This window comes from Panthera pardus, unplaced genomic scaffold (genome assembly GCF_024362965.1).
Source record: "Panthera pardus isolate Hobbes unplaced genomic scaffold, ASM2436296v1 HiC_scaffold_13, whole genome shotgun sequence".
NCBI classification, from domain to species: Eukaryota; Metazoa; Chordata; class Mammalia; order Carnivora; family Felidae; genus Panthera; species Panthera pardus.
The window spans coordinates 112,914,621-112,937,792 of record NW_026526688.1 but is presented as its reverse complement, the minus strand read 5'-3'; the positions used below and the strand labels follow the sequence as shown (position 1 = coordinate 112,937,792).

Sequence of the window (23,172 nt, the reverse complement as noted above, 5' to 3'; positions counted from 1 at the left end):
AAGAAGGTAGAAGTCCAAGGAATTATATGTTAAAAACAAATTCAGTCATTCATAATTGAGAAGATGTTTTTTATGAGTCTCGAAGCATGAACAGAAATGTATATAATCCACCATGACATCCAACCATGTTGCAATAAAAGTTATTTGCTGTAAAGTAACAAGCACCTCATCCTTTTTAATTCTTTTGATTTTTAACTCTAGCATCACTTTTATGTTAAAGCTGTATTGTCTAAAGAACAATTTCAGTGTGAGGAGAGTAATAGGGGACAAAAGACAGACCATATTAGAATAAGCTAACTGGGAACCAAAAGTGGGGCCTAGAGTTCTGGAATTGAAACTTGATTTGTGTTTTTCCTGTCTAAGTAGGAGTCTCACATCTCACGAGTAGGGGGCATGATCTGAGACACGTTAGGTATTTCCATTTAAATGGGGGAGCTGGAGGTGAAGGACATGTCATGAGAGCTATAAAACAAAATTAATTTGATTTCATTTATGATTTTTTTTTTTTTGAACAGACAGGATGGCAGGTGGAGTAATGAAGATGGGATTTCCCAGTAAAGGTCGTGGAGCCTCTCCGGGCTAGTCTCCAATGCCCTATTAAGGTTAGTATCCCCAAGGAGGCTCCTGACCTAAGGAATGGTAGATTCTCCTGGGCAAGGGGAAGGGGAAACTGGCGGGGTTCCAGAAGGGCTTCCCTTAAGACCACCTACTTTTTTTTTTTTTTTTTGGATATTGCAGCTGAGATGCAATGTCACACCACTCTGGAAGTTATGAATTATTTTTCTTCTGGGGAAACAACATAATCTCACAGTTGACTTGTCATGAGCCCGTCATGCCATGGTATGGTATTGACAGGCCTGCCAAAAGCTACAGAGTGACCTACAAATGCAAACCAAAGATAGGGATTGTGTATTTATTTGATGTTGGCCAACCAATCTTTTCTGGCCAAAGGTCTGGTTGGCATCATGGAAAGAATGTTGGCCAACAATCAGCAGCGGGACTCTCGACTCTCAGACGCTTCAGCCACATCATGTATTTTAGGTACCACTGGTTCGTGTTCTCCCTACCACTGTCTAACTACTTTTGATTCAGCTATTTTCAGTCTGCAGGCAGGGTGTGCTCTTCTCATTCCTAAGTGTCCCTTCTGAACTGTACCTTCAGCCTGTGTGCCTGTTAAGTACAGGTGTCTGTGCGGCTTTGGAGAAGCCCATCAGCATTTGGAAACCCCCGGGTTGCTCACAGTCACCAGGAGATGGACAGCCCACTGTGCGTGGTTTGTCACAGATGGCTATACCCCTCTTTGCAGAGTTAGCTGGAGCTCTGCTGAGTCAGAGTTTCAAAAACAATGACAAGCTCAACTGTGCAAGGACCTAGACTCAGAGCAGATGTTTCCAAGTTTTCACAAAAGCAGATCTCAGCAGCTTTTCATATAATTCAAACAGTAGGCGCGCAAAGATTTTGGCACACAAAGCAGGTTGGCGGTTCTCTTCTCTTCATTTGTTGTAATAGATCGTAACTCTATAATTCACTGAAATGAGCTCCCTGTTTTCTGCTGAAACAGAAAGCCCTTCTTGCTATTAAGAGTTGAGTGAAGGAGGAATGGTGATAGGATTTGATGGGTGGTGGCGAATGGGGAAGATGAAAAACTGCTAGGGGCGGATGATGGCGATGTGAGTAATTCAAGTGTTCTTAATGCCACAGCGCTGTATACTGAGAATGGTTAAGTTTTACATTATGTGTATTTTGCCATCCCTACCCCACTCCCCCCTCCCCCATCAGCCCCTAAAGAAAAGTATAGTGAAAACTGCAGGCATGTAGGTTTGAGTGGGAAAACAGAGTTTCAGTGTTGGACACAGAAGAACTGTTCCTTCTCACAGGAACCTTTTCTTTCTGCTGCACATAAGGGAGTCCAGAATCTTAGGGTATTGAACAGCAGAGCTTAGGACCTAAAAATAAGAAAAGTTCTAAATAATCCAAGTGGATAAATCTTTATTTCTTTCCTTTTTTTTTTTTTAAAGTTTATTATTTTTTTTGTTTTTGAGAGAGTGAGTGGAGGAGAAGCAGAGAGATAGGGAGAGAGAGGATCCCAAGCAGCCTCCACACTGTCAGCGCAGAGCCCGAGGCGGTATCAAACCCACGTGAGATCAGACCATGCTCTGAGCCAAAATCAAGTGTTGGACGCTTAACTGACTGAGCTATCCAGGTGCCCTGTGGATGAATCTTTCTTAACTAAGTGGTAGAAACAATGTTTTCTAAGAATGAAAAAATTGAAAAGGGTCTTAACTTCCAAAATGAACAAGAAGGCATTCAAGAAACATGTTCACTGAATTAGGGCTAGGGGCTGGCGATCTCTTGAGGCACTCAACTGGTACTGATTTTTGGACCTATTTTCATTCAACAGTTTAGTTTGGGAAGGCCATTGTCAATGAGCTCCAGACTATTCAAAAGGAAATAAAACATATTTTAAAATAGAAAAAAAAGCAGTCTGACCATGAAAATATCTATATAATGAACCTGAAACTACATGAAGAATGTCATTAAAGAACCAGATTAAGTTTAGGATTCCCCACCCCCCCCACTCTTTAGCCCATTGTCAACACTTCAATTCTATATTTTAACTATTAAGAAATGGAGTGTTTGATATCCAACCTACAACCCACTAAGATGCATGAGGCTTCTTAGGGAAAGAGATTATCAAAACACTGGCACAAGGGACTACAGTACAGCTCCTTCTGGGTTCAAGAGGGAATAGAATTGTGTTCAATTATAAGGTCTACCTTGGGGCAGTGGGGAGTGGTGAATTTGGGTCTAGATTAAATAAGACAGCTGATTAATTAGCATCACCTGGACTAACACTCTAACAAGACACAGGATAACAGCACAAACACCTCTAAAATGCTTCACCAATAGTTCTAGTCTGGAAATTTTAACTCTGTCCGCCATCCTAAAACTTTGATGTCAATCTGGAACAGAAGATAGGAGGACAGACAGTAGAGGTCTACTCATGTCTTTGAAGAAAAATGACCACTATAGATAGGTTGAGGTGGCTCTTCGATAAGTTATTCTAAAGGTAGAAGGGACTATTTTGAGTTTCAAGTCCCTCAAATACAATGGCATAAAATTCAGAACACAGACAAGCAGTGCTTGCAAGGAAAAGGATTTCTAGAAGCAAAGACTGAGTTTGTTTCTTTGCAATTTAAGGCTTAAGGGCCAGAAGCATAGAAGCACCATTGCTGATTTGAAAAAAAATATGTTGAGGGTAGTAAGGTAGAAATTGTGAAGAGTGTTCAGTGGTGAACATGTGGGGGGGGGGGGTTACATGTTTCAAGTATTCACTGTACTCATATATTTATAGTCAGTTTTGTATCAAAAAAGATGGGGTGGTTCAGGATCCTTATTATACAGTATAAATTAAGTCAAAGGGATATGATATTTCTCAAAGTGAATGGTTCTCAAACATTAATAATGTATGGATTTTAAAGAAAATGTCACAAAACCCCAGGGGAATACATGAGAATGCACGCTCATATTCTTAGACCAACCCCTGTTTGAGAAAAAGTAATCTGCCTCAGAAATTCTATGAATCTAAAGCATCACTATGAAAGAAATATATCTGGCAAGACAATCTTTTATTTCATCTATAAATGCAAACACAAAATTAACATGTTCCCATAGAATTTTGAAATTCCTAAAAACACATCTGTTTTAGGCACTGTGTATGGCTCCAAGTTTGGAAAACATTTTTCTAGTCTAAGATTTGACAGCTTGTGGTCTCAATTCAAACATGAAAAAAATAGCGTCCTGTGGCCTGGTTCATAAAACTCCTATTCTAAATTTCTTTTTAGATGGATTAGACATTCTATTCCAGCCTCTATTAAACATCCATTGTAGGTGCTTAACATAAATATATTAAGTGAATGAATGAATACATCCATACTAATGCATTTCACCCTAAGTCTGCTTTCATAGACTCTGTACACACAACGGTGATCTACTTATTTTGGAGAGGACCCCTCTACATACCCCTGCTTTTCTTAGGAAAGGTTTTCTGAAGTTTTCCTTGTCTTTGATTTGGGAAACTAATAGTCAAACCAATAGTTCAAATCCATTGCCAGTTCTCTGTAGGCAGGATATATAAAGCAGCTGGTAGAAAGTGGTAGATTGTCAACATACACATCAGAGAGATCTCACATCCCTTGTGAACAGACACAGGATATGAAGTAGGGACACCTTAAAGAAAGACTCTGGGTAGTTTGTATTGTAACATGGCTTACAGTGAAAGTACAACCTCTAACCCCCTTTTTAGGAGAAACAGGAGAGGGAATACAATCTATAAATAAATATTTTGAACTAAATAATACAATTCTTAACTCCATATAAAAAATTAAAAAACCCAGAGAGTAGGTGTTCCCTGAGGATATAAACCAGTTTTGAGATGATGACCAGTACTGCTCATGGATGAACCCAGAGTTTATGATCACCAGCAGATCACTTTCTCCGACAGTAAAGATATTGGTGAACTACATCCACGTCAAATCCTTAGTCACAAATTTTCCACAGTTTCTGCTAACCTATGCCACACTTGTATTCAAGACCATTAAAGAGTTGAAGAAGAAGAAGAAAAAAAACACCCTACATACACTGGGAGTTATTTTGGATTAATTTCTAGAAGGTGGCCATATTCCTCTTCTCCAAGGCCCGTTCCTTAGATGATTAAAATCAAACGTCAGAAACCAATGCTTAGCATTTGTTACTTAGAACATGAGGATACCCAAATGAAAGGCTAGTTTCTAGGTCTGAATCTAACAGCAGGATGAAAGTATGCTTCCATGTGGGACTGGGAAATTGCTGCATTGTGAATTTTCCTCCATATTTGCATCTTAGCACAGCTGCTAATGTGCTGGACAGAAGGGGCCATGTAGATTTTATATGCTCTGGCAGTGTATTTTCAGTAGTGTTTGGAAGTCTGCATGTTTACATAAACTATTTTGCTCTTTGTATATACCATGAACAATTATTGAAAAGGAAGGAAGGAGGGGAGAGAAGAAGATAGCGGAAGTTAGTTAAGAACTCTCAAATTCATTAATTATAACTTTCCTGCAACCAATAAAACAGGGCCTTCAAATCGTTTCTTTGTTTTAAAATAAATACTGTGGGTGTGTAGCTACCAAGGGGGGTGGGGGTGGAAACGGAAGGAGAGAAGACACTCACCTAGTTCGGGTGCTTTGCTTAGCACAAATGCATAAGCCCAGAATTTGCTGACAGGTCCATTGTAAAAACTCTGGTCACAAACTGACTGCTTCAGGCCTTTGGTCATCAAAATGTACACCATATAAGCACCAGTTCGAAGAGCACCGAATATACTTCATAACGAAAAGAGAAAAGAAACAACATTCAGGAAAATAATTTCATTTCTGACATTACTCACACTTTGAAGACTGTCTGCCGCTCGTGGGAAAGAGGTATAGATGACTCATAATCATTTGCATTTACCCAGAAGCATCTTAAAATGTTTTGTTAAGCAAGAGCAACAAAACTTCTTCGCAGTGCTTTATTCTGAAAACCATACACAATGCCACTTATTCTTCATCAGCAGACCCCCAAAAGGCCATGGACAAGGGGAATGGATCCAGGGCAGGCTCTCACGAGGAAGTCTAGTGACCTCTGTGTTTCAGCTTGAGGAGAACTATCCTTTGGGGAGGATATGGGCTTGGCTGAAAACTCTTGGAATCATCTCAAGTCTGTCCTATTGATGAGGTTTTGGGGCGATGGCGAGGGGTCTGGAGCCGACGACCAAGAAAGAATTCTTGAAGACATCTTTGGTGCAAAAAGGTGATTTTGTTGAAGCATGGGGAAAGGACTTGTGGGCAGAAAGAGCTGCCCCGGGACCACGAGGAGAGACTGGTTACATACCATGAAGTTGCGGGAGGTAAAGTCCAGTGGAAGTTTCCAATGAGATTTTCATATGCTAAAGAAGACTCACAGGATCCTGGAGGCCTAGCTATTGTCAAGCTAAGGTTGTTTTTCCCTCTAGCAAAGCATTAGCATTATGACAGTAGGGAGTTCCTGGAGAACCTTTTACTGCGCCTGCCTCAAGTATTTGTCAATGGGCTGCAGGTTATAAGGAGATTTAATTTTATCCGCCATTTCCTTCTGCCTTTGTTTCCCACATCACTATGTCCAATCATTTTCGAAGTCCCGGCTGTATTGCTCGAGTATCTGTTTATTTCTCTCTGCCAACTCTTCCTTTACTTTTGGACTGGCCTCATCAATGTAGACCTCCATGGCATCTTTTTGGACCCCAGCAGCAGCCTTTAAACCACTAATATCATTGGTTACCCTTTTCCACTCTAATCTGTCTCACAGAAGCCAGAAGAAGGCTCAGCTCTACTGTCACCTCCTCCAGGAAGCCATTCAGGTTCACTCCTCTGAGCTCTCCATAACCACATACTAACACTGTTCAAACTCCGTCATGTGTTTGTCTCCACACAGGCATAGGTACTCAAAGACTGTTGAAAAACAAACCGACTTATGACATTTTTATTAAGGAGCCTTTAAGGAAACAGGAGAGCTCTGGAATGTGTTGAACTCAGTGAAGCAACCCGAGGTGTGAAACACCTTTGCAGCTGGAACAGGCAGCCTCCATTACAGACTGATCCCCCAGGCATATGTGCCAGACCATGCAGACCACACGCATGACAAAGCAAAGCTGGCAGACCATGTGGGGAGATGTGCTTGGCCATCATTTTCCTGGCAGCAGCCCCTTCAAAGGTCTAAGTCAGTTAGGAGATTAACCAGTGAACAACTGTTGAAGTGAGTAGCAGCCTCACCAGATTGGGAAATAGGAGCTTTCATTTCTCTTCAGAGGCACTATTGTTTATTCAGCATGTCTTAAGAGTTTGCTTCCGAATAAGTCATTGCTCTGGGCTACAGGGTCTATAAACAGGCATCTACCAACTAAAGGTCAGCTTTGCATAAAACCAATGTGAAGAAGTTGAATTCCTTGCACCTTTTTTTTTTTAAAACGTTTATTTATTTTTGAGAGAGGGAGAGATAGAGTGTGAGTGGGGGAGGGGCAGAGAGAGAGGGAGACCCAGAATCCGAAGCAGGCTGCAGGCTCTGAGCTGTCAGCACATGCCTGACGCGGGGCTCGAACTCACAAACTGTGAGATCATGACCTGAGCTGAAGTCAGACGCTCAACTGACTGAGCCACACAGGCTCCCCTGGCAACAGTTTATTGGGACTTCATAAGTAGCTTCTCTAAGGATATACTGCCTACATTAAATGGAGTTACGCTTTCCAACATATAAAATGATTCTGCTTAGGATTTATCTAATCCTTTAGTAGCTTCCCATTGCATACAGAATAAAACCCCCAAGCTTCTTAACACAATCTACAAGGCTGTGAATGTCCCTTTGTCCCCCATCTCTACCCTTCCCACCTGCCATTGTCTTCTGGGTGACTGTGAGCCAATTATTCCAGTGCTTTCTTATCCTTTCAGTTTCCTGCCTTAGGAACTTTGCCTAAGAAATGTCCTCTTAGGGAGCTTCTCTCCCTGTTCTTTCAAGGCTGTTCCTTCTCACTTTCTTATCTCAAAGAAATGTCCCCTCCTAGTGGAATGACCTATGTCTTTACAGTCAACAAACTGTCCTAATTTGGGTGTGGAGGATTGGATTTCATTGGTAAACTCAGGTAATGGAACTGTTTCTGTCTTACCCGGACTGATTTTTTATGTGTTGTCTTTACCTCACCAGATGACGGCTAAATTACGAGAAGTTGCCAAACCCCTTCCTCTTTCTCCATATTAAAAGAATCCTGATTTTGTTGTCTCTCCCAACTCATAATTCTCCCAAGAAAGTGACACTATCTTCAGTTTAGGAGTAAATCCTAATTACTTAAGCAAGTTTTAGCAATCCCATTTCCCTTCCCAGTGATTTGTTAGGGTGGGCATTGACCTACTTCCCACTTCTAGCCAACTGTGATGTGAAGACAGGGCTGGCAGGGGGCCTTTGGGGATAGGTTACTTGCTCTTTACTGTGAATTGCCTGGAATCACAGCAGCTACTTTCCAAACAGGAGGGAGCTACTGTGGAGACAAAAGTGCCTCTGAGAGGATGCCAAAGTATCCCTTCAAAATGTGAGGGAGCTGCGGGAATAACCAATGCCCCTACTGCAAGGCTTCTTGGTTTTGTTTTTTTTTTTTTATTTTTTATTTTTTTTATTTTTTAATATATGAAATTTACTGTCAAATTGGTTTCCATACAACACCCAGTGCTCATCCCAAAAGGTGCCCTCCTCAATACCCATCACCCACCCTGCCCTCCCTCCCACCCCCCATCAACCCTCAGTTTGTTCTCAGTTTTTAACAGTCTCTAATGCTTTGGCTCTCTCCCACTCTAACCTCTTTTTTTTTTTTTTTTTTTTTTCCTTCCCCTCCCCCATGGGTTTCTGTTATGTTTCTCAGGATCCACATAAGAGTGAAACCATATGGTATCTGTCTTTCTCTGTATGGCTTATTTCACTTAGCATCACACTCTCCAGTTCCATCCATGTTGCTACAAAAGGCCATATTTCATTTTTTCTCATTGCCACGTAGTATTCCATTGTGTATATAAACCACAATTTCTTTATCCATTCATCAGTTGATGGACATTTAGGCTCTTTCCATAATTTGGCTATTGTTGAGAGTGCCGCTATAAACATTGGGGTACAGGTGCCCCTATGCATCAGTACTCCTGTATCCCTTGGATAAATTCCTAGCAGTGCTATTGCTGGGTCATAGGGTAGGTCTATTTTTAATTTTCTGAGGAACCTCCACACTGCTTTCCAGAGTGGCTGCACCAATTTGCATTCCCACCAACAGTGCAAGAGGGTTCCTGTTTCTCCACATCCTCTCCAGCATCTATAGTCTCCTGATTTCTTCATTTTGGCCACTCTGACTGGCGTGAGGTGGTATCTGAGTGTGGTTTTGATTTGTATTTCCCTGATAAGGAGCGACGTTGAACATCTTTTCATGTGCCTGTTGGCCATCCGGATGTCTTCTTTAGAGAAGTGTCTATTCATGTTTTCTGCCCATTTCTTCACTGGGTTATTTGTTTTTCGGGTGTGGAGTTTGATGAGCTCTTTATAGATTTTGGATACTAAGGCTTCTTGTTTTTGATAAAGCTTTCTTTCTTATTGTATAAGCCCTTTGGGGTTTTGCTTTCTATTACTTGCATCCCAGCAGACACAACACACCAGATCTGATTTTCGGTAGACCTTTGAACACTAGTTAACATTTCCGTGGCTATGTAATACATCTAAGTCAAGCTACAACTTACTACGTCAGTTATCTGCTTTCTATAAACCAGTGAGAGATACATCAATGATTGTTGTACAAGCCCAAAGCAGAGAAACACACAAGTGACATGCTTTCAACACGTATCAGTCTCTGCTCATTAGTCCCTGGTCTAGGACTTTTCCGAACCATCAGCATATTGTCCAGAGCCCATCCCTCCTGCTACCTCCGGCCCCCTGAACACAGCAAGCAGAGCCCCTCCTCTACTAGGTTGTCCAGCTAGACTCTACTTCACCCGTGATCAGAGCAGATCCGAGGACAAACTTCTGGAAAAGTCACTGTCCTCTCACCTTCTCGAGTCTCAAAAATCATGGTAGTTCATGTCCAATTTCTTAAGTATCGGCACGGTTTAATCTGTTCCTTCAACTGTTAAATATTTATTGGCAATGTCCTAGATGCCGAGGTGACACAAACCAGTAACTCTGGTGAGTGGTGGTGGTGGTGGTGGTCCTGGAAGACTTCAGAGGAGGTGGTATTTGACTTGGGGATAAATAGGTGTTCAAGCTTTGGGGGTCAGGGAAGACGGAGGCCACCTCAGAGCACTGCAGAATTAAAAGTTTAGGTATCAGGATGTTGCCACAATATTGCTGGCAACGAGCGTATCACACATATTACTGTCCCATATCTGGGCCTAAGCCTCACTCCCTAAGCTCTGAACAATAAGGCTGACTCAGAACAGAGGACAGTGCATTTTTCAGGGAAACCGGCAGTGCCAGCCATCAGGCCCATGTGTCTGCGGGCAAAGGCACTTTGTTGTGATGTGACAATGCTCCTGCTGGGGAGCCGTCAGGGAGCCGCTTAGCCAATGGGATGATTGTTATCTGTGGGAAGCCAGTAGCTCTGCCCCTGGCACATCTCGGCCACAGTATACTTTGGAACCATGTGGCTCTTTAGTACAAGTGGGCACAAGGCCCTGTTATACATCAAAATATACTTTGGATCCGGAGACATTCTTCCCTCCCTAAGTTACGTCATCTTGAGAGACACTGTGATGTAAAAGACAAATATGCCACCCATGCTCCGCTATCCCCGGTCCTCGCTTCTACCAATGGCAGACATTCCTGATCAATCTTGACACTCTTTCTGGCCATGCCTGGACATGGCATCAACACTCTCAACCACTCTAACCCATTCCAACAGATGAGAGCCACCAATTCCAGGCACAGCGCTCTCACTTGCTAGTTTCACGGCTGGGTGACTTAACGTCTCTAAGTTTTTGTTTTCTGAAATGTTATTATCTAACGTGCACATTAGTTCTATGAATTTTGTAGGACGATATAAGTAAGGTATTTAGTTAGCATACAGCCTCTGGTATAACTGAAAACAGTTTTTGTTATATTATTACTACTTTATTACTATTTATCATTGTTATTAATGCCACTTTACTTGGGTCTGTTCTTCAGTTTGGGAAAGCACTTTTACCTGTCTAACCTCACTGTGTCAGGCAAAAGAGGTTAAAGCTAATTAGGCCTGAATGAAAGTCAAGAAAATACATATACAGAGAATTTGATTTGCACTGATGATTGTTCATATTATTAAGTGTTTTAGAGAAGGTGTTTATTGTTAAGTGTTTCATGAGCCAACTTTTCACAAAACAAGCGACAAGCAGCAAATTCAAAATAGGATGTGAAATCAGCATTTTCCATAGGACATCTTGAAGGAGAGACTGTTGGTATAGAGAAGCATCTGCTTCATGTAAAATTTATCTTTCAATCAAATGATAAAAGATTATTCTAAATCTAGGGCCTCAAACCGGCTGAGAGTCTGGGCCATTGTGTTTAATGAGGGCAGATTAGTGCTCTAGCACGTCCTTTCCCAGCTGTAAGGTCACACTGGCATTTTTTAAAAGAAATACATAATTCTTTGTGTCAAGGTCCAATTTTGATTATAATAGTGAAGGGACTAGGAAAGAGCTTCGTGAAAGGAGCGGTGGATGTTTCCACTCTCTTTCCGCTACATTAGGCACAATGGGGATCTGGGGGAAACCACAGCCCTGATTAGCTTAAGATGCTTCTCAAACAAATGTTCTAGATTCTTTGTCCAGAAGAAGTCTGTTTCTTCACTGTTAGCCATTTGCCATGGCACGAGGAGGTACCAAGAATGCTTATTGGACTATTAATTATGATACTCTGGGGGTAGAAAAGGGAACCGTCTCTACATACATTTCTGACTATTTTAAAGCAAGCATATATTAGATTGACAATAAAAAAAATTTGTTTAAATACGCGCTTAGCTACAATTGCTATAATGAATAAACAATCACAGTTGTACTGGCGTGCAAGGCCTTACATAAACTTTTTAGTGTGAAGTTGAGACGTAACATTAATCCCTGATCAGTCAGCCCATGGATGGCACACTAGCATTGAGCCTGGTGGAAAAAACTGGGAGAGTACACATATGTATTTGGTCGGGATTCTTTGGATATATAACATGCTACATTAAACAGATGTTGAAACATTTAGAGTACAAGTTTGGAAAACAAGTTCTCATTTTCAGGTTGTATTAGTTGTTTTCTTTTACAAGCATAAGAATTAGAGTCCTTTCTAAAGAAGTGTGAGAGACATGGCAAATTTTCTTTCAAACCCAGGCTCTTACCATGAGGCCTAATCATTTGTTAACCTTGAGAAAAGGGTGAATAACTCTGTATTCCAGCTTTCCAATTTTCCTGCCATCTGGAAGTCAAAGTGGAATAATCTCAGCAATAACCACAGAATTTCAGAATTCTGCCCTTGGTAGAAAGACTCTTAGGTATAAATCATCACTCATCTTTTCAGTTATTTCACTGTGAATGTCAACGGTAGATAAACTCACTTTTACATTGTTCCCTCATTGGCCTTCGATTTAAATGAAAGGTATTTTGGAATCAAAACAAGGTTTCTGAAAGGTTTTTATTCTGAAGTGCCAGCCACCCAAGTCCCTCACCCTATTAACTCAATAACCAAAGGGGTAATTACTTTTAGGATTGGGCAATGAAATGTTTTAGTATACTTGTATCCTATAATAAGAAAAAGCGGGAAAAAAGGTGTGAGATTTTTGTCAGTTGTCAAAACATGGCAACAGCTGATCTAACAGTAGTAACTCTATAAACATAGTAGAGGTCACTGATTTTCCTGATAACAAAAGTTGGAACTACCATTTGTCATAGACTCTGACAATTTTCAGAGTAGGAAGAATATTCAATGATCCCAGAATGGGTTAAAGTAAATTAACAACAACCAAAAAATCTACTCTAATGTCTTTAGACTCAGGAGGTGATACATGATTATGGTGCTTACGGTATGGAATAATGGCATCTGAATGTCAGTATCATGTTTCTATTGACCAAGTGCAATCCAGCTTCTAAAATCTCTCTGAAGGAGAAGGCAGGCATCCTTAAATAGAGAATGCCTATTTTAGTTTAGCTTAGTATTTAGCCTGGGTTAAAAATGCACTTTTCAATACTAACATAACAGATCATCAAGCATCAAGATGTGCATTTTTTCCCCAATAAACCAGCAGTTAAATGGGAATATACATCGTAACTTTTGATAATTTACTTCCCCTACTCCCCCACTAACAAGTCAGAGTACACAGTTTTATCTTTTACTGAGTGATCATTTCTAGGTTTGACTCATTTATCTTGATTGGAATTTTTAATCAGACATCTCCATTACAAAGTCTTGCAAACAACTTGTAGACTAAGACACACGAGGCTAAAATTGCGTATTATATACATCAAAACTGAAAACACATACATCTTATGTAATACTTCCATTGTTGGAAACAGAAGTTACCATTTAGGTAAACTTGCAAAATCTAAAAGTCTACTAATGCGAGAAAGGTAAAATAAATTACAATAGACACAATGTAACTATAAAGTATGCCAGGTACATCTGCCTTAGGTGCTGACATGGAAAAGCTCCAATATACAGGATGAGTAAGTGAAAAATATAAGGAACAGAACATTCCATGTGGTATGATCCAACTGGTGTACATCTAAAAAAGGTTGTAAGGTTACCTGTACATGTACTGATGGCTATAAAAATATTTATGGAAAAAACCCTTCAGCTGTTAGCAATGACTCCTATTAGAATTGTTTTACAATAGCCATGTAATGCTCTTTTAAAGAGGTTATTAGAAACCTGATTTTTAATGTCTATTTCTAACATTTATAATCCGATGCTAAATAATCCTTGGGATTTTTTTCTTAATAAGAAAGGATACATTAAAAGTCTAAATGTTACTTAGATAATGACCATTTTACTTTTCAGATATCAGATATGTTAATTTTCTTAAGTTTTTATTTATTTATTGAGAGAAAGAGAATGCAAGCAGGGGAAGGGGAGAGAGAGAGAGAGAGAGAGAGAGAGAGAGAGAGAGAGAGAGAGAATTCCAAGCAGGTTCCACTCTGCCAACATGGAGCCCGATGCAGGGCTTGAACCTATTAACTATGAGATCACGACCTGAGCTGAGATCAAGAGTCAGACACTTAATCAACTGAACCACCCAGGCACCTTGAGATCAGACACGTTAGATGGAATTTTTAGTCTAAAGGGGAATCACATAGCCAACAATCATCATGAAAAAGACCAGAAATAAATCATTTCAAACTTAGGTACATGTTAAGACAGAAAAGTACCGAGTAGAAAAGCAGAGCCTACTTTAGAATAGGAAGGGGAGGATAGATAAGGCCTCTTTGGAAAACTATCATTTAAGCCCTGAACATGGAATAGTTTCTACTGCATTTCTTGTAATGGTACCTAACTGCTAAATAGTAACACAGATAATGATATTCATGAATCCTAATTAAAGTTACATGTTGCAGCATGGAATCTACTGGAGCTGAAGGTTTCGTGGAAGAAGCTGTAGGTGCAGAAAGTCTTGCAGTACAGGGAAGGTATCTTAGCGGGTAATATGGTTCCCTGACAGACAGACGGTGGGCATATACTCTGTGATGCTCTCTCCACTCACCACAGATCCCCGTGATAAGTCAGAAAACTTCAGTCTCAAACACACGTTCTTATTCAGTGTTTGGTAGGATGGGTTGACTTCAAGTCACTTCCTGATGTATCAGTTTATTCTCTTAACTTGTAAATCTAAGCCTTAAAAAAGGAAAAAGCCTTACGAGGTCTGAATATTGCTTAGAAAGTAGTGTGGGGTACAGTCCATGCATCTGAAATATGCAATGTGGATATAATACAACACACTTGCTCCAGGTATCTGACAAGGCAAAGAAATGCTGGCTCAAGTTTAAAAAAATAACCTTAGGGGCGCCTGGGTGGCTCGGTCGGTTAAGCGTCCGACTTCGGCTCGGGTCATGATCTCACGGTCCGTGGGTTCGAGCCCCGCATCGGGCTCTGTGCTGACAGCTCAGAGCCTGGAGCCTGCTTCAGATCCTGTGTCTCCCTCTCTCTGTGACCCTCCCCCGTTCATGCTCTGTCTCTCTCTGTCTCAAAAATAAATAAACGTTAAAAAAAAAATTAAAAAAAAATAACCTTAAAATAGCCTGGCAGAGTGGGAGTAAGGATGGGTAGGGAGATTAAAAGAAATACTAATAATAAGGGCAATTGGTAACATGATAGATCTCAATTAGAATTTCCCCAAAGAAGTGCAATACCTGGCTATAGAACTCATAACATTTTACTTTTAATTTGAAATTTCAAGATTGCACAGTGTGCCATAAAAGACAGGATTTTTTTTTTTTTTTTACTTTTATTTGAGCTACTGTTATTATGCTGTAATCTGAGATATAGGAATTTATTTCATCTCCTTAGAACAACTTAGCCCCATCAGGGCCCGAGTGGAAGGCAGTCACTGCCTAGCATCACCCTGATTCTCAGACCACAGTGCCAGCTTCAATTCTTACTGACAAGTACTTGACTTTGTGCAAGCATTGTGCTAGACGCTGGCACAATATTACACATTTGAAGAACTTTACTGAGCTCCTCCATTTTAAAATTTTATTTTTACAACTTCATGAAGCACCATTATCCTGGTTATAGAGACAAAGACATGTGCATGGGGAGGGCAGGGGACCGGCCCAAGGTCACCCGGTTACTAAGTACCAGAATCCTCTGACTGTATCTCCAGTGCTTTTGCCTTTTACCCAGTGCTGATCCCAAACTCCCTACCAGGCTTTCTTAGCTTACTGGTTTTTAGCCTGATTGGACATTACAATCACCAAGAAGGTCTAAAACAATTCTGATGTCTAGGACCCATCCCCTAAGAACTGATTCAGAATCTTGAACATGGAAGCATGAAGGACTCTGAGTTAGGGACTCAGTCTGGAGTCTGGAGTCTTCACCCTCCAAGATGCCTTCCTGCCTGTGCCTCTCCCCTACCCATAATTCCTACCTCATGAACCTTTGGATGAAGCAAGTTACCTGTCTATGCATCAATGTTGTGCTAGATGAGAACACTTGACCCTGAATTTTAAGCCTTAGAGCTCTGCTAAATTCTACAGAATTAATGTCTTTTGATTGGTACACTTTCTGCTTTTGCCTTATCTTCTTTATTCAGCTACTGATGGGATCTTATCTAAGGTACTCCGGAGCAAGTGGAGACTGGCCCACAATTTTCAACTATGTTTGGAAAGAACAATGTGCTGATTTCTGGACTTTCACAATGGGAACAAAGAGATAAAGTGCTACCATTAGTGACCCCAATTAAGCACAGCAGAAAATTAGAATAGGGGAGTTGTATGAACTCAAAAGAACCTAAAGATAAAGGTGGGCAGTAGTAAAGATTAGTGTTGAAGCCAAAAAACTCACCAAGATCACATAAAGTGATTAGTCATCTTGTTTCTACAAAAAATGTTGCTTTGAGAAAACTCTTAATCAAATTACTAGGACAGTGATGATTTCAGTGCTAAGACTAATAGCATTGGCCCACTCACTCCGCTGCACAGTCTTAACTAAGTTTCATAGCCACATGAGGAAACCAAACTTCTTTTTTTCTGAGGGATGATTAATGAAAATTTCATTGGAAGAGTACTTGAATCATGATATTGTGATATTCATGATATCATGATATCTGTTGTGAAAATAATGGAAATCTTTTTAAAAACAAGAGTCCAGAAGCCCTGAAGGGAGAGCTCTCATACACGACACCCTATGGGAAGAAGCATTCCTTGAAATCCCCAACAGGAAGAAGCTTAATTTACATACTCCAGCAGGAGTGAGGAAGAATCTTTCCTGGTCTAGCAACAGCCCAGCAGTGAGAAACCACCACACTCAGTCAATGAGAAGCCATAACAGCCCCTCCCAGCTTTCTCCTTTCCCCTTTAAGAGTAAGCCCCTCCCCTCTGCTCTCTGGACTTGCCAGAGTTGGCTTGTCCTGAACTGCAATTCTCTGCTATTCCTAAATAAACTCATTTTGCTGGTAAAATAGCTGGCTCTTCTTTAAGGTCAACATTGTAAAAACAGTCTCCCCCACTCCCACCCAACCCCCAGACTAAAACAAAATAAAAGGAAGGGAGGGAGAAAAGAAACAAAGAGAGAGAGAAGAGAGAGAGAAAGTTATTATGACTCTGTTTTCCACATCCTTAAATTTAGGGACTGGGAATGTCCTTCAGGATTCCAGCCCTAAATTTTTTGAGTTCAAAAAGAGGAAACATATATCAGAAGTTGCAGCTCTTTATATGCCCAATTTATTCCTTTGGGCTTATGGCTCTAAAACCCATCAGATGAATTTTTGTAACCTTTTTAAGCAGCACACTGACAGTTGTTTTTTTCTAGAATTTTCATAGTTGTTCACAGTAATTGAAGAATCCTAATCACAATACCAAAGAAAGTAAATTTAAATAATATTCATTTCACAAATATTTATTAAGTACAAATACCTACTAGGTGATAGGCCCTGAGCCAAGTCTCACTCCTATCAAAAAGAGTTTAGTTTTTAAAGAGATCACTCAAACACCACCACTGGAAAGAGATGGTAGGAGAGAAAAGATATTCCTTTCTAAATCTGCTTTTGTTAATATATATATATTTAAAGATAGGGTTATACAGACCTCAAGGGAAATTTCTGAGGAATTTTCCAGAGAATTACAGGGCCTGAAACATCTGGTGAGCTCTTTGTCTGGTGAACTTTATGTGATAAGGGCTCTGAGAGTCAGCCTCCCCCATCACCCCAGTCTTTTTTGCATCAGAAATATGGTAGTTCTCAAATGAGATCAATTAACCACCAGCATCAAGAAATTAGAGGGGTTGGGGCACGTGGGTGGCTCAGTCGGTTAAGCATCTGACTTCGGCTTGGGTTACACGGTCTCAAGGTTCAAGAGTCCAAGCTCTGCATCGGGCTCTTTGCTGACAGTTCAGAGCCTGGAGCCTGCTTTGGATTCTGTGTCTCCCTCTCTCTCTGCCCCCTCCCCTGCTCATGTTCTGTCTCTCTCTCTCTCTCAAAAATAAATAAACATTAAAAAAAAAAAAAGAAATTAGAGGGGTTGGACAGATAGACACATATGGACTGAAGCTCTTCAATGATAACTATTGACTTGCTAGAGTGCCTAATTTTTAGCAACTGGCCAGTGATCTCAGAACATTAACTCTGCTGGCTACAAAAGTGGCAGCTGTAAAAATCCTTTGTACTGGTAATCCTAGGAATCATTGGGGATTTAACTTCCAGGTGCAACTCAACTTTAAACTCTTCAACTGCAAAGTTGGAGCCCACAGTGGTCACTCTTGAGATATGTCATGTTGGCAGTGACTGCGTTGCAGAGTTCACGTGCTCCCCCGAAAGAAACCCCGGCAAGAAACCTTCAGCAGCACTTAACGGTCCCTGAGATTGTGGTCAGTTCAGAACCTCCCATCCTAAAATTATCAACACACTGGAATGGCTACCCTGACATTTGTGAACATCCAAATGGTCTGTTCTGAACTCCTCACACCCCCACCTCACGAACTTACTTTTGCCCAAAGAAGCCCGAGAATTTCCCCTCTCCTGCATCTCAACACCCAAACCAAAGCCTCCACAGTCCTGCACGACTAGGCAACAGGATCTCACGGGCCCAATTTAATTGCAAAATTAATCTATCCGATTAAATAAGACCTGCACATCCCTCAATAAGACTATTTACGTAGTAAGGACTTAATAAAATGTTAATGACTAAGAAAATATAAGAGCTATTGAGATTTAATACACGTGAAAATATGTCTAAAAACTATGGCATCGTCTACAAGTTTAAGGTATTGTCAGAAAGGCAGCCTGGCATTAGGGCAAAGAAAATCTGACACCAGATTCTTAATCTTGTCTTCTTCACCTATTGAGTGCTTTAGGGGATGTGTCATAAGTCTTCTCCCTTCCCTTATAAAATGGAGGTGACACTCTCTAATATTCTGCCTATATCACAAGTTGTCGCAAGGATCACATCTGCTGATGGATGTTAAACATCACTGAGTTGACAGTAAAACATTCCTATTGATACCACTACTATCATCAATGAATCTTTTCCTGACTACATCATTCTCATTTATAATCTCTAATTTCTGTCTAAGCACATACACTCATAGTAACTGGGTTCTGTGAACTTTTAAGGGCGAGGAACAGGCTTAACCTGCCCTTACCTATTCTGTTTATTTTGTGCTTTTCTTTCTTCCTCACACACAAAAACATCTTTTAAGGCCAATCTGTTAGATTTTAATGACAATATTTTGGTAACATTCAAGAAAAGACATCTATGTACACATTTGTCTCTTAGTAAGAAATCGTATCTGACTACTAACAGATTAACAGTTGAAAACAACAATGCTACCAAAATCAATACGGAGAGCATTAAAGCTCAGATCCCTTGTTTTAATACTGGAAAAACTTTCAAGCCCATTCAGCTTCTTGGTTGGGACCACAGGTTTATGGAAATATTTTCATCTCTTATGTTTCTATAACACATGTGCCACTGACCTCATAGAAGCTGATAGTTGGTACATTTTGCACCTGGATTGACTTGACATTCAATCACTCCTATCCTAGGAGTATTTCCTTTCTTTCCACAGAGGAATTTCATTTTTTAATCCTCAAGGCAGAAAAAGCTTAAAATGGCATTAAGTATGTTTTCACAAATTACCTTAAAGGTCTTTGGTATATTAGACAGTAGTATCTGTGAATTACCAAATGGCCCTCAGGCACCTATAAATAATAGGAACTCAATGGATGTTTCTGTGCTATGACATTTATGATTATCATGATTGGGTGATACAAACACAGGCTTTAAAAAATCGAGACACCATGCTTGTTTTCTTTTACTTCACAGATCCTCAGGCTATTGGAGTTTCCAAATGGCCTTATCATGCATACCTGAACTCCTAAGATCCTGTAAATTTTCTCAGGGAGAAGTTCCCTTCACCTCCCAGCCATCCCAGCAAATAAGATGGTGCCCTTGAGGTTTTAGAGTTTTTCTCTCTTCTGGAGGAAAAGCCCGCTTCCATCTGATATTTGAGAATAGAAATAAAAGATATAGCCAAGAGCACAAGTGGAAGGTTGGTGGTTTGTGTTTGGCATTTCTGGTCTCACCTGCTGGCCTTGTCCCTTCCTGTTACTCCTTTCCTTTCCTGTAACCTGTGGCCCCCCTTCAAAACTTTGAGTTTCAAAATACAGGTTCTTTTGCTTCTCCTTTTCTATAGGAAATTCACATACTTTCTCAATTAGATGTTAGAAGACAATGTGATTGGAGGAGAGAATGAATGAAACTCTCTTACTCTTTCTGGGGAGTTAGAGAAATTTTCAACTGATAGAATTGCAGATAGTCCCAGTCTGAAGAATTCCAGACAGGGAAGGGGTAGGGATTTTTAATCATTCATTCATTCATTCATTCATTCATTCATTCATTCAACCAATTCTTTCTTGAGTGTTTTGTATGTGCCAGGTACTACTTTGGGTGAGGGAGAGGCCTAAAATTTTAGGACCTGGATAATTTTAAAAAGAATATGGATAAGTCATTAGGTACTGGAATACAAGAGTAAACTCAACAAATAGGTCTTGCATTTCTTAGTGCTTACATTTTAAAGCAGCGACAGATATAGTACATCAGGAAACATATAATATGCCAGGTGATGGGGGCACCTGGGTGGCTCAGTCCGTTAAGCATCTGACTCTTGATCTCAGCTAAGGTCATGCTCTCACAGCTCATGAGTTTGAGCCCAGCGTGGGGCTCTGTGCCAACAGAGCAGAGCCTGCTTGAGATTCTCTTTCTCTCCGTCTCCTCCACTCATGTTTTTTTTCCCTCTATCTCTCTCAAAATAGATAAACAGACTTAAACAAAAATAATATGCCAGGTGATGGTAAGAAAGATTAGGATGGCTGGCTGTGAACTGGGCTTGATGTTTTATTATTTCTACATATTCCATATTATTTCCATATATACAGATGGACGCCTCAGTAATATGGTTACATCTAAACAAAGAGCTGAAGGAAGTAATGGAGTGAACCCCACAGTTGTCCTCCACCCCATGACGTTGACCTTAGCCTTCCACTGAATCCCTATGTCAAGCTGTACCCTATTCCTTTGTCTCCTGGAGCTGGATCTGTGACAGACCCATACATTACTCAAAGCTTTATGCTCATGAGTTCTGTCTCCAATGGACTAGGATGGAACCACAAGCCAAAACCTCACCTAGTCCAATTTTTATGACTCTGGAAGCATGTTTACCTAATTCAAGAGTACTGGAAGGGGACTTAGATGTCTCCAAGTCCAGACTCCTATACTTTGAGCAATCACTTCAACACCAATTAGGTGGGTTTCCCAGTTAATGACTTTTAAAATATTGGAACCAAAGACAAACCAAAAAGTCCAAATGGAAGCAACATATGCCTTTGACAAAAACACAAAAATTACTTTCTGAAATAAACTGGGTTCCAACAATGAAGAGATGATAGAATGAGCTCTAACTTGATCAAAATTATTGGAGGTGTAGTGGTGTTGTGTGAGATGGTAATACAGGATAAGCAGATTAGGAAACTGAGCAAGCGTATAGCAGTCACACTACCTATCAGCACAAACAGACCTCAAGAAATTGCCTGATAATGACTCAGAATATGAAGGTATACACTGAATTTGTTTATAAGTAAAAATGAGGAATTAGTGAAGAGGACTTAAGAAATGAGAGACACATATTAGTGCAGTGTCTTGGGACAAAAATGCAATGAAGTATAAGAGGATAAGGATGAAATCAGAACTATTCTCTGCAATTTATTATATATAACTATATATGATAAGGTGTCAAATGTGTTCATTATAGAATCATAACGGGCTCATTATGGCCGTCATCCACAAACCTCTTTAGCAGCTCCTTAGAAATATTCAATTAAGGAACCCCTTCAGGTATTATTACATGTAAATATCCGAACCAGTAAACTTTACTTGACCATTGAGACAAGAATCTGGTGCCTAACGAGCAAAATCAGAGAGACAGATAACTTTTTAAGAAAACTGATCTCATCAGATTGTTTCTATCTGGGTTTATTATTCATTTAAAAAATTTATTCCAGCTATGGATACTACTTTTATTATTCCTCACAGTGTGGATGCTCCTGAGATCTGCTGACAAATGCACAGAAGGAGAAAAAAGTGATGATTTCAGAGATTTAATTCATCCAGACAGCTGGTTTATTGTAAAAGAAGAAACTATGAAGCCACCCACTAGAATTGCTAAAATTAAGAAAAACCGACACTAGCAAGTGTTGGTGAGGATAGGGAGGAACTGGAATTTTCATATGCTCATGGTGGAAGTGTATATTGGTACAAATTTACTAAAACTAAGCAGTATGACTGATCACACTAAAGACAGGCATAAAAATGTTCACAGTTGAATTACTCATATCTCCAAAGTAGAAACAACCCAAATGTGTATCTACAATAGTGAAATAAAACGAACAAATGAAGTACAGTAACGAGGACAAAGGAAAAATTGCCATATGCAAAAACATAAGTAATTCTCACAAATACAGTGCTAAACTGAAGAATCCAGACACAGAAGAGTATATATTGTATATTGTTCAAGTGACGTTCAAATATAAGTGAAATTAATCTGATAGAAGTGAGATTAGCAGTTACTTTTGAGGAGACAAAATTGGGAAGGAGCACAGACAGGAGCTTCTGAGGTGCTGAGAATTTTCTCTATCTTGATCTGGATGGAGATTACACAAGTGAGTTAACTTTCTTTAAAAAACAATCATTGTTTTGAATCATCATTATTTCCTTGGGATAGATTCTCAGCAGTGGAATGACTGAATTAAAGGGCTGGTTAAGAACTTTTCCATAAAACTCTGTCAGATCATGTTGAGAATGAGGCATGATGGGACATTCAAAGAAGAAAATGCAGACTGATATGAAACAGGGACTCGAGAAATTTGGCAAATCTTATGAGTATACGAGTGGAGGGATGTAGCGTGGGAGACGCTAGAGCCACAGAGACATTTTGCTCATAGGAAATCGTAGCACAACTATGTGATCCTATTTTGGGGCTTTCTTTGCTTCTCACAGCTCTGTGGATACAGGCATTAGGCTGACCAGGAAGTCGATTGACCAGGAAGCTGATGGAGATATGATGCCCTGGTGAAAAGTTACCAGAACACTGATGTTATTTCAGGTGCAAGCACCCACTTAATAGTCCATGGAACTGGGTAAAATGGCTACAGAAAGGTCAGAGACACAATAAGAAATGCATGAGTAAGTATCAAGTATGCCGTCATTGGCCAGAGTCACAGCTTAATGCCTATCCAGAGGTCATCATGCACTGGACTTCTTAGCTACTGAATACCTCCCCCAAACTCTATTGTTTAATAGGGATTTTCAGTGGAGGGCGTCCCTGGATTTGGGGTGAGGGAGAGAGTAATGTCTAAGGGGCATGTAAGACCCTTGAAGT

The 23,172-nt window shown here is 40.2% G+C and overlaps 1 protein-coding gene across 6 annotated transcripts in view; it reads right to left on the bottom strand.

The window, feature by feature from the left end:
• The window catches only part of ELOVL6 (ELOVL fatty acid elongase 6), a 145,553-nt gene that overhangs the window by 4,790 nt on the left and 117,591 nt on the right, over positions 1–23,172 (bottom strand). For all 6 annotated transcript variants that reach the window (XM_053901355.1, XM_053901356.1, XM_053901357.1 and 3 more), the window contains one exon: positions 5,212–5,363. In XM_053901355.1, the coding sequence (XP_053757330.1) occupies positions 5,212–5,363 (152 nt within the window). The remainder of the gene's footprint in view (positions 1–5,211; positions 5,364–23,172) is intronic.